General features: G+C 46.6%; 1 protein-coding gene across 1 annotated transcript in view; it reads right to left on the bottom strand.

Moving 5' to 3' along the window:
- LOC132588532 (radial spoke head 10 homolog B2-like) overlaps positions 1–11167 on the bottom strand; it is a 51180-nt gene extending 40013 nt beyond the window's left edge. Inside the window, exons 1-8 of the mRNA XM_060260947.1 lie at positions 10894–11167; positions 10195–10270; positions 8748–8816; positions 7555–7728; positions 7335–7420; positions 6647–6767; positions 5689–5865; positions 4287–4422 (exon numbers count right to left, since the gene is read on the bottom strand). Of these exons, the coding sequence (XP_060116930.1) occupies positions 4287–4422; positions 5689–5865; positions 6647–6767; positions 7335–7420; positions 7555–7728; positions 8748–8816; positions 10195–10270; positions 10894–11132 (1078 nt within the window). The 5' untranslated portion in view covers positions 11133–11167. The remainder of the gene's footprint in view (positions 1–4286; positions 4423–5688; positions 5866–6646; positions 6768–7334; positions 7421–7554; positions 7729–8747; positions 8817–10194; positions 10271–10893) is intronic.
- Positions 11168–12412: the final 1245 nt, after the last annotated feature.

Here is a 12412-nt window from a genome sequence, read left to right as displayed (position 1 = left end):
CCGCTTTAGACCACGCTTTATGAAGGGGGCCCCGGGGAAAGGGGGAAGGCCTGTGGTTGGATAAGGTGCCAATCCTCCAGGGGTTCCCCGAAGAAGTGCTGTGGTCTCTGTGATAGCCAAGTACAGGGTGGCAGAGGACCTTGAGGCCTGGCCTCAGAGCTGGAGAGGGGGCTTGGGAGTCCTGTTCCTCTCAATCCAACCCCCTAGACTGAGCAGGTGGTGGTAGCGAGCCCAAGTGTCCGGAGGAGAAATAGCTCCCTCCAAAAAGGGCAACGGGGTCTGATAGGCAAACCAGGGCCGTTCTGTCACAGCCACCATCAATTTTTTTTGGCAATGAACGTGAGAAATTAATTGATGCCCTGCGTGGAGAAGACTCACACAGATGCCTGCCCAGGTATACTTTACTTTACTTTACTTTACTTTATTCGATTTATATCCCGCCCTACCCCACCGAGGTGGGCTCAGGGCGGCTTACAACAATAAAAGCTAACAAAGGTCGATTTAAATACAATTAAAATTATACAATAAAATACATAAAAGCCTAAAAATACATAAAACTCACATCGATATACACTATGCTACTATTACTTAAATCAGTCCTTCAAATTTCCAATATTCGGTAATCTGATGTTTAAGATTTAATAATCAGGCATTCTGCTCACAGTTAATTATATGCCAACCGGAAGAGGGTTGTTTTACAGGCCCTGCGGAACTGTTCAAGGTTCCGCAGGGCCCTCACCTCCTCCGGGAGCTGATTCCACCAACAGGGAGCTGCAATCGAGAAGGCCCTGTCCCTGGTCGCTTTCAGACGGGCCTCCTTTGGCCCAGGGATTATAAGGAGGTTCTGAGACCCCGACCTCAGCACTCTCTGGGGGACATGTGGGGAGAGACGGTCCCTAAGGTAGGCAGGTCCCAGACCATAAAGGGCTTTAAAGGTCATAACCAGCACCTTGTACCGAACTCGGTATGTTATCGGCAGCCAGTGCAGTCCTCGAAGCCCCGGCTGGATGTGCTCCCGTCTAGGGAGCCCTAACAACAGCCGGGCAGCGGCATTCTGCACTAGCTGCAACTTCCGGGTTCGGCACAAGGGCAGCCCCATGTAGAGGGCATTGCAGTAATCCAGCCTCGAGGTGACCGTTGCATGGATCACTGTTGCCAGGTCGTCGCCCTCCAGGAAAGGGGCCAACTGCCTTGCCCGCCTAAGATGAAAAAATGCGGACTTGGCAGTGGCTGCTATCTGGGCCTCCATAGTTAGGGTAGGCTCCAGTAGCACCCCCAGGCTCCTAACCCTGTGTGCCGCTGACAGAGGCACACCATCGAGGGCCGGTAAGGGAATCTCCCTCCCTGGACCACGGCGACCCAGGCAAAGGACCTCTGTCTTCGTCGGATTTAGCTTCAGCCCGCTCAGCCTGAGCCATCTAGACACGGCCTGCAATGCCAGGTCCAGGTTTTCTGGGACACAGGCAGGCCGGCCGTCCATAAGTAGATAGAGCTGGGTGTCATCAGCGTACTGGTGGCAACCCAGCCCATATCTCCGGGCAATCTGGGTAAGAGGGCGCATATAGATGTTAAACAACATCGGGGATAGAACTGCTCCCTGAGGGACCCCGCAATCCAGCGGGTATCTTTGGGACAATTCACCCCCAATCGCCACTCTTTGTCCCCGACCTTTGAGGAAAGAGGTAAGCCATTGTAAAGCCAACCCCTGAATCCCCACGTCGGCAAGACGGCAAGTCAGCAACCGATGGTCGACCGTGTCGAACGCTGCCGACAGGTCTAACAGCATCAGTACCGCCGAGCCGCCTCGGTCCAGATGCCGCTGGAGATCATCCACCAGGGCAACCAGCACTGTCTCCGTCCCATGACCTGGGCGGAAGCCCGACTGATGAGAGTCAAGGACGGAAGCATCCTCCAGGAAACTCTGTAGTTGCAACGCCACTGCCCTCTCAATGAGTTTACCCAAAAAGGGTAAATTCGAGACCGGCCGATAGTGTGCCAATTCGGCCGGATCCAGTGTTGGTTTTTTTAAGAGGGGACGGACCACTGCCTCCTTAAGAGGCGTTGGAAATTGCCCTTCCATCAGGGATCTATTTATGATATCCCGTATAGGATACCTAAGCTCCCTCTGGCAAGATTTAATAAGCCAGGAGGGGCAAGGGTCCGAATTGCAAGTTGTAGGGCGTGCAGACAAGAGGATCCTGTCAACTTCCTCCAAGCTGAGAGCGCCGAAACCATCCAGAATACAATCTGAAGACAGGCAAGGAGCCTCGGGTTCGGATACTGTCTCCAATATGGCGGGGGTGTCGCGGCGGAGCGACGCGACTTTATCTGCAAAAAATTTCGCAAAAGCCTCACAGCCTATTTCCAATTGACTAACGTTTGGGCTGCCCTGTGGCAGCGTTATAAGAGTCCGAATTATGTTGAACAATTGTGCCGGGCGCGAAGTTGCAGATGCAATCTTAGCCGCAAAGTATGTTTTCTTTGCGGCTTTGACTGCCATCTCATAGGACTTCATACATTCTCTATAAGATGTTCTAGTCGCTTCGTCTCGAGTACACCGCCATTGCCTCTCTAGTCGTCTGAGTCCTCGCTTTAGTTGCCGCAACTCCTGGTTATACCAGGGTGCTAGCTTTAGGCGAGGGCGCAGAGGACGTCTAGGTGCAATCTCATCGATGGCCCTGGAGAGCCTATCATTCCAGGACTCCACCAGGTCATCGAGAGAGTTGCCAGAGGGCCAGGGATCCCGTAGAGCCATCTGGAACCGTTCGGGGTCCATCTGGCTCCGCGGGCGAGCTAAAATAGGCTCGCCGCCTAAACGGGCTTGGGGTGGGATATTCATACGAGCCTTAAGGGCATAGTGGTCCGACCATGGCACTGTCTGAGCAGTAATATCGTCCACTAAAATTCCCGCCGCGAAGATCAGGTCTAGCATGTGCCCCGCCTGGTGGGTAGGCGTTGTAACAAACTGGGAGAGTCCTAGCGTCGCCATGGATGACACTAGGTCCATCGCCTGACTAGAGGACATGTCATCGGCATGGACATTGAAGTCACCCAGGATCAAAAGCCTTGGGTACTCCAATGCCCAGCCTGCTACGGCCTCCATCAGGGATGGTAAGGCGCCGGCTGGTGCGTTAGGCGGTCGGTACACCAGCCAAACCGCCAACCCCTCCCCAACGTCCCACGCCAAACCGGCACATTCAATGCCCCCGATCTCCGGAGGCGGGAGGGCCCGAAAGGAGTAAGCCTCTCGTATGAGTATAGCCACCCCTCCCCCCCGCCCGCTAGTCCGGGACTGGTGAACGACCGAGAATCCTGGGGGAACCAACTGGGAGAGAGCTACAGTCTCCCCTTCGTGCACCCAGGTCTCGGTCACGCATGCCAGGTCCATATCCTGTTCGAACAGGAACTCCCGAAGGGTAGAGATCTTATTATTGATGGACCTGGCATTACATAACACCAGTGACGGAGGCGGGTAATTTACTCTGGCCCTACTACTTGCCACCGTCGGGATGGGACGTAGGCTGGAAGGGGGTCGAGCCCTGTTGTGTCTCAACCCCCTTCCCTTATAATTCCGCCTAGTCCCACCGTCATACCTTCCCCTCCCCAGGAGTACTGGGATCCCCAGGCCAGTCATCTCCTAGTTGTGTCCGCTCCACTGATGAAATAATTGAGGCTGAACTGCCCCCTCCTCCAACCCTCCTCCTCTCAACCGATCTATTTATGAACCAATCTGCCAATCACCCTAATAGTTATTTAGTTAAAAGCCCCACCCAATCTTCCCAATAAATAATTAGCTAAAAATTAATTAAGTCTAATTCTAAAGGCTCCTTAATTATAAAACCCCACCAATAAATAGATACACTTCCCAAATTAATTTGCCACAAATAAAATTTCTCAGTTTAGCTAATTATAAGACTAGTTGTGCTGCTGAGTTCATATGCAAGCATAAAACTGCCTGCTACTGGATCAGACTACTGAGTTCAGTCTTGCCTGCTCTGACTGGCAGCTCCTCTCCGGGGTCTTAGCCTGAGACCTTTTGCATTGTCAGCTGCCTGATCCTTTCAATTGGAGATGGCAGAGATGCAACCTGGGATGCCAAGCAGATGCTTTGCTACTGAGCCACAGTTCATACCATGGGCGAAGATCACTATGCTCGACTCTGCTGATGCTCACTTATTATGAGCATCTGTGTTTCACAAATAAATCATGAAAAAACAGATTACCTATAAATTACTGGGTGAATAGATGCTTATTTTTGCCCTCCTGTTGCAATTCAATCCACTCACCAGTGCCAAAGGGATTGCAAATGCCACTCAGATTCTGTGCGTTCATATCATCAAGCTGAAAAGCTGGGTACTCTGCTATATGATCGTTTATAAATTCACCTTCGTAAACACGCCCATTCTTGAACACAAGCTTACCCTGGAGAGAGAGAAAAACAAAAAGAAGAAGAAGAAGATGATATTGGATTTCTATCCCGCCCTCCACTCTGAAGAGTCTCAGAGCGGCTCACAATCTCCTTTACCTTCCTCCCCCACAACAGACACCCTGTGAGGTGGGTGGGGCTGGAGAGGGCTCTCCCAGCAACTGCCCTTTCAAGGACAGAGTCTCATAAGGGCTCACAATCTCCTTTACCTTCCTCCCCCACAACAGACACCCTCTGAGGTGGGTGGGGCTGGAGAGGGCTCTCACAGCAGCTGCCCTTTCAAGGACAGAGTCTCAGAGCGACTCACAATCTCCTTTACCTTCCTCCCCCACAACAGACACCCTGTGAGGTTGGTGGGGCTGTAGAGGGCTCTCACAGCAGCTGCCCTTTCAAGGACAGAGTCTGATAGCGGCTCACAATCTCCTTTCCCTTCCTCCCCCACAACAGACACCCTGTGAGGTGGGTGGGGCTGGAGAGGGCTCTCACAGCAGCTGCCCTTTCAAAGACAACCTCTGCCAGAGCTATGGCAGACCCAAGGCCATGCTAGCAGGTGCAAGTGGGGGAGTGGGGAATCAAACCCAGTTCTCCCAGATAAGAGTCTGCACACTTAACCATTACACCAAACCAAAAAGAGGTTCAAACCTACAGCCTGATTGGTCTAGCACAGTTAAACAAGATGCAGCTTACTATTACATCATTCACATACTGAATTAGCAATATACATAATAAGCAATTAATTGAGAAGAAGTATCAGGTTTTCAAGAGCTCCAATATACATAAAAGAGCTCAACCATCCACATACAAGGAAAGCCCTTGTATATTGCTTTAGATATTGAACTGTTGAGCTGTGAACTCAATGGTTTGCTACTTTTTGTAATTACTATGTTATTTGCCTTATGTAGTATGCTAGCTTTAACAGTTTGCACTTCATTGAGATGTGTTTGTTCAGGTCACCAGGATCTTTCTTCCTTGAAGAGTAGTTCTACCCAGGGTCCTTATTCTTGGGCACTCTGGTACATGAGGAAACGATGGGAGAATGAACTGAATTCTGGAAACTGGCTACACACACACACATGTGATAGAAGGCAGCTGCTATGTGTTGAGAAATACTGTGGCTTATTTGAAAGATCTGTATTTCATGCAATTTTATCATAAAATGGCACGCAAGCATTTTGTGACACAAAATTAAAACAGCTCTGCCTTCCCTCCCTCAGAGTTTAAAACAGCCATTCCAACGATTGATAATTTGACAGCTTTCTTACCATGCCATGCTTTTTATTGAAAACCCACTCTCCATCATACGTGGCTCCACTGGCAAAGAAGAACTTTCCATGCCCATGGCGATCCCCATTGACAAAGTTTCCAACATATTCATTCCTTAAGGGATATTGTGACCCAGGTATTCTCTTCAGATACCAAGTGTGAGTGCCATACCCATGCTGGAAAAGATTTTAAAAAATATCTGATGGGAGATCTTTTCAGCATACTCTAATTAGATGAACAGCATCAAAATTCACAGCATGGTTTGTAAGCATTTGTTACAAAGAAATCTCTGGGTGAAGTGAAAACCACCCTACTTGCCTTAGGACCTTTGTTGAACCAAAATATACTTTAGGAACATTCCTCTTTTCTGTGAAACCTGATGCCCAAGAAGGTTGCCCTCTGCAGCTCCTCTTAATAGGTTAGATATTGATTCTCATCTGCCAGATACTACCTCCTCCCTTTTCCATTGGTGCTTTGGACTGGAAAAACAAACCATCAGAGACAGCCAGAAGGTGCTATTTCTCTAAGGCCAAAGTGAGGGGATAAAATGTAGTTCCAACTCTAACCCTAACCCAAAATCAGCAGGCTGTCGGCAGGGCTTGTAAGACTAGCACACCTCTTCCAACCTCATCTATTTCATAGAAATACATTTTTTTTTTACTATTTTTGATGTCTATGGTGCCTTTTCATTATTTTCAGTTAGAATGTTGTGTTTGTAAGCCACCTGGAATGGCTGGAGAAATGGGATGTAAAATGCACAGCTCAAATTATAGAGGGTGCGGAGGAGGTCTGACTCTCCCAGCTTTTTGTCATGGCCCCCTTAACTACTGTTTCTAGAAAGATATTGGGAGGGGTGTGTGATTGATATGGCCATGTTTCATTAAAGCCATGGCCCCTCCCCCAAAGGAGATGCAAGTTCTGGACTTTTACCAAACTGTTTCAAAATTTGAGCCCTACCTGTATTCCGTTCACCCATTGTCCTGTATATTCCTGATTTGTTGTCAACCACCTCATCCGGCCTTCGCCATGGCGCACATCTCTCTCCCATTGGCCTTCATAGATATTGCTAGACTTATAGCTATTAGGTGAACAAATCAACAAGAAAGCCAACTGTGCCAACAGTATTGAGCAAGATGGCTTTTAAATAGACCAACGGCGGTTTTATATAGGAATGTTTTGATTTCCTTTCAGTTCAGCAAAAAAGGCAAAAGGACTGCCAGAGCTTCTGCCTGAAATGGTGGACTTCCTGTTAGAGCTATGCATAATCTCACTTCCTGACATTTTGCAGTTAGCTTGTCTCTTTGGGCAACCATTTTGTGGTTGTGTCAATGACACTGTGTCAGAGTTTTAAAGGTTGCCCACAGGCTGAAAAGTATTGGGGACCCCTGCCTTAAAGTGTAGCAGCTGGCACGCTTGATGCGAATGGAGGTCAAGGCTGACATGAAGTTCAGTGTAGTCCTGTCACTCTTCCTCAGTTTAACCAACCGCATAGAACTGTTATAAGCAATGGGGGAAAGGAGCCTATGCTACATGGAGGAAGGGTGGCATTTCAACATACTAATCATCAGAAGATATTAGCTTCCTACAGCTGAAAATTCAAAAACACAACCAGAAAAAAAGGAAGATTTGAAGGGAGAGGACTTACCATCTTATTCCCCATCCACTTTTGATATTGTTTACAAAGTCTCCTTCATACCAAGAAGAGCCCTCCTGGTTGTAATAAATGGTGCCCTAAAAAGTCAATTGTAAAAACACTTTAAACTCTTAGGCACCAACACTTTTAATCATTTGCCAGGTCACCGTTCCTGACCCTGATGTGTTTCATTCAGAAAACCTTGATGTTTCTTCCAGTGTGGTTTTGTTACCTTGCCATGTCTTTTGCCTTCAAACCACTGGCCAACGTACGAAACAGGGTAAGAGCCACACTTGTAAATGCCGAAGCCATGCCTGATGCCGTTCTTCACCTCGCCTTCATAGACGCTGCCGTCAGGCCAAGTGTAACTGCCACGATGCATCTGAACATTCTTCACAAAGTTTCCCTGAAGGGATGAACACATCAGATACAGACTGACAGCTAAAACCAAAAGGACTGTTCTGTTTTGTCTGTAAAAAGATGCAGATGAAAAGGCCCTTCAGGATGGACTGTCATCTGGAAAATCTCAACAACGCTTGCCAAATAGTGCCTTCTAGGATATTACAGGGGTGATAAAAATGACTCAAAATCCAGACTATCAGGGGTAGGGAACGTTGGCTTTCCAGATGTTTTTTGCCTACAACTCCCATCAGCCCCAGCCAGCATGGCCAATGGCTGGGGCTGATGGGAGTTGTAGGCAAAAAAAACATCTGGAGAGCCAACGTTCCCTACCCCTGACAAACCCCAATAATAATAATAATAATAATAATAATAATTTTTATTTATATCCCGCCCTCCCCACCTCGGCAGGCCCAGGGCGGCTAACAACATTTTATAAAAACATACAATAGTAGATAAAAACCTTTAGATTTAACAATATAAAGCATTAAAACATTAAACTTAATAACATTAAAACCAATCCAATAAGTACAGTTATTCAGCGGTATAGGTCTTCAAACCGCATTGGCGGATCTTTAATTACCGATCTTCTTAGCAGTCCAAGTGTGCAAGTTTAAAAAGGGTGGTCTTGCAGGCCCTGCGGAACTGATCAATGCCTGGAAGCCTAAGCTGTCTTCAATGGCTAAAGGATCAAGAAGGCACTGTAGGCTCATATACTTTCTGCATTCTCTCTCGCTACTATGTGAATGTTTCACATTGGGACAAAGAAATAAACATGCCTTCCCCTCCCCTGCCCTGTGCCAGAGGACTGGTCAAGGCCTCCCATGACTGCTATTTCAGGAGAAGAACAGCTTGGGAGTTTTGATCATTGAACTCCCAACAACACGTTCCTCTTGAACCAGAGAGCCCAACATGCTCATGTTCAGAACAAGTGACTGTAATGAAGCTCTGCGTCATGCCGAGTCCGCTCTTGAAATGGGCGGGATATAAATCGAAGGTAAATAAAATAAAATGCCACCTCCTTACCTCGTACTTCACACCATCAGCCCATGTATATGCTCCTTGTCCATGCATGAGACCTTCTGAAAACATGCCCTTCAAAATGAAAAATAAGCTCAGTATTTTTGTTGTTGTTGTTTCTGTTCTGCACTTTGGGCACAACTGCTCTTTAAAAAATAACAAAAGACAAAACCTCAAAGGCCTGCAACAATCAATAGCAAAAGGACCCTACTTTTTCATTCTGATTCCGAACCTTGGAACAAAGCAAGTTTATCCTAAACTGTTCTCCTGCTCCGGAGATAGGCACAAAGCTAGGTTGTAAAGGATCACTAGCCTCTGTATAGTGGATCTCATAGTGCTCACTTGAACTTTAGCGAGAAGGCCACTGGATTAAATGCCTGAACCTTCCAATGTATTTCAGTGAGAATCGGAATCACTTAATGCAAATGAATGGTGCCTTAAGTGATTAGAGAGCCCCAATATGCACTCGCTTTGAAAACTCATCAGAACTTCAGGGATTCAACCTAAAAATATAGAACATGCCAAACTAAAGTCAGCTTACTGCTGTTCTATTATGTGAACTGGTCAGAGCCAATGCTCAACCTGATTTCAGGAGGTTAATTCTGTTTTCAACTGTTAAAGATTTAAATGCGACCCACAAAGTACTTATTCCTTTAGTAGTCTCAGAGCACAATCCTGGGGGGGGGGCCTGAAAGTTAGATGATCCACTATGTTAGCGTGAGTAGCATTTGTGCCCACGTAAGTCTGGCTCCACCACAGCAGAAGGGAGTTAACGTGTGTGTGGGGCTGCCAGAGCGCCACTCTGCCTGAGAGCAGCAGCACCTGAGGGCTGCGCCCAAGCGTTGGCGGAAGTGTGGCAGAGCATGGCGCTCAGGCGCAGGAGGGGGTGGAGTTAGGGGCATGGCCAGGCTTAGGTGGTCCAGTTTTTGGCTATTATACACAAAAGCCATTTTACACCTATGGAGCTGTGGGAACAGCAGACATGACCTGAGACTTCCTCACTGCTGAGACAAGAAATATTTTTAGAGCAATTTATTAGAAAGATGCATACTTGGTACAATAAACAACAAACCAACCACTAATTGCAGCTTGTACTTGAGGCCTGGCTCCTCCTGTGTCTTTTATATGAAAAAGCATCAACTGGCCATGTTCCTGAAAGCAGCATATCACTGTTGCAAAATTGCCATTAAGCACACTATTGAAAAACATAGTAAGATGCAATGTTCTGGCCCCCTCCACAAAAAAATTGCCACAGGAGGGAAAAGTCATCACAGGAAATCATTCCCCCATTTATTTATTAGATTTATATATCCCACCTTTCCCACAAAGCAGGCTTAGGGTGGGTTCCATCAGAAATTTCCAAAGGATTAAACCAGACCATTACATTTAACGCCTGTCAAAGGTACAACCCACATATCTAAATGTAACATACATAGCCCAGTGTTATACTCACTTGGTATACATTTCCTCCTTGGAATTTTGCTAGTCCTTCTCCCTCATACAGTCCATGGACTTTATCTCCTTCATAGCTACAGAGAAAACAAGCTAAAGATGAAAGCTAACAATGAATAAATCCACATAATTAGTAAACAAAATACTTAAAAGCCTGAAAAAGGAACATATATAATAAAAGCACCTTTTCTTACAATAGAGCTGTGGAACAATGATAGTAATTTTTTTTCACTTGTGTAGTTCTCACAACACTCTCTTTGAACTCAACAACCCTTCTCCCGATACAAAAACTTTCCAAGCTTTCTCTTATATGAGCAGGCTAGCAGCAGGAGTTACAAAAGAAGCTTTATTTATTTGTCCAAGTTATATCCCGCCTCTCTTCCATAAAATGCAGAATACATCCATTGACTAGATTCAAATTCCTTTAGCAAAGCTGTCAAATGATACGCTATCAGCAGTTAAAGTATACAACTAGGATTTGAGGGACCTGTGTTCAAATCCTCCATTCTGTCAGGAAGCTTGCTGGTTGACCTTGGGCCAATCACTCTCAACCTACCTCACAGGAATCCTAGAACAATATATACTGCCTTGAGATCCTCCAAGGAGGGCCAGGATTAGTAAGCAAAAGCAATAAAAACCTGTTTTCAAGCTGCACATATTAATTTGGTCTCTCAGTTTCTAGGCAAGCTTCTGGTTTCACCTTTCTACAATGAGTTGGGTGAGAATGGGTTCCTCATATTCCACCGGTTCAAGGGACGGGGGCTCTTCACAGGGTTTGATCTCCTCTTGGAGTCCTGAGCTGACCTGATGATCCTCAGCCTGACCACCAGTCGCTGTCAACGAATGTAAAGAAACAGCAGACTCCCGAACAGGTTCGTGGACAATGGCCGCTGCTCCTTTTTCTCCTTTTTTGCCATTTTTCTTCTTATCTTTTCCCATTGCTGCTGCTAAAATTGGACCAAAATTAAGGTTTCCTGCAGTCTCACAGCTCGAGCAGCGAAAGAGGGGGGGAAAAGGGCTAACAATGACACTCAAGCAAAATTCACTTAGTAGTCACAAATAAAAATGCACACATCTGGAAGACAGATACTGCTCCCCCTCCCCACACACACACACACACACTTGATTTTTCTCTCTAGTTGCCGAGGGGTTGCCTCCCTCAGGCATATCTGTCTCTCACTTAACAAAAGTAAAAACTATTCCTAAGCTCCTGCTACTCTTCTGGGCCCAGAGTACAGTTAGCAGCGGCAGCAACTGTCACCATAGCAACCACAGTCACAGCCAAGGAAGGGAGCTCCAGAGGAGCCATTTCGTTTTTAAAGAGGCCGCCCTCCTATTACCCCCTCTCCTCATGGAATTAAATTAATTCTTCCTAATTAGTACTCATTAGCTTAAGTCCTAACCCCTCCGCCCACCCCATATTGCTTCACATGGGGGGGGGGGGAATGTGAACATTTAGACCTTTTACACATTGCAGACCTGTCTTAAAATGCTTAGCATGACTAAGGGAATCAGTATAGCACAAGGTCTTGTGAAATTAACATCTCAGAAGGCTCTCAGGGAGCAAGGTTCAAATCTCTAGCTCACTAGGGACCACTTACTTTCAGTCTAGCCTACCTCACAGGGTTGTTGTTATGGAGAAAGTAGAGAAAGAAGTACTTTTCTCCCTTTCTCACAATACAAGAACTCGTGGGCATTCGATGAAATTGCTGAGTAGTCAGGTTAAAACGGATAAAAGGAAGTACTTCTTCACCCAAAGGGTGATTAACATGTGGAATTCACTGCCGCAGGAGGTGTTGGCGGCTATAAGCATAGCCAGCTTCAAGAGGGGATTGGATAAAAATATGGAGCAGAGGTCCATCAGTGGCTATTAGCCACAGTGTGTGTGTGTGTGTGTATGTATTTTGGCCACTGTGTGACACAGAGTGTTGGACTGGATGGGCCATTGGCCTGATCCAACATGGCTTCTCTTATGTTCTTATTGTGAGGATTAATGGAGGGAGGGAGAACAATGTGGTCATATTGCTTTGCGTCTCCATTGAGAAGAAAAGCCAGGCACAGTTATCCACCTAAATAAATGGAAAGCTATCACCAGTTTCAGCTATTGTGAATGACATGGGAATTCCTCAGCCACTATTGGTGTTGAGCAGCAAAATAGAGGAATTGAACTCTTACCGATTCCTAACATGGTCTCTGCACTTTTATTCACTTTATCTGAA

Source organism: Heteronotia binoei, chromosome 20, assembly GCF_032191835.1.
Source record: "Heteronotia binoei isolate CCM8104 ecotype False Entrance Well chromosome 20, APGP_CSIRO_Hbin_v1, whole genome shotgun sequence".
Lineage (NCBI taxonomy): Eukaryota > Metazoa > Chordata > Lepidosauria > Squamata > Gekkonidae > Heteronotia > Heteronotia binoei.
This window is presented reverse-complemented; position numbering and strand designations above follow the sequence as displayed.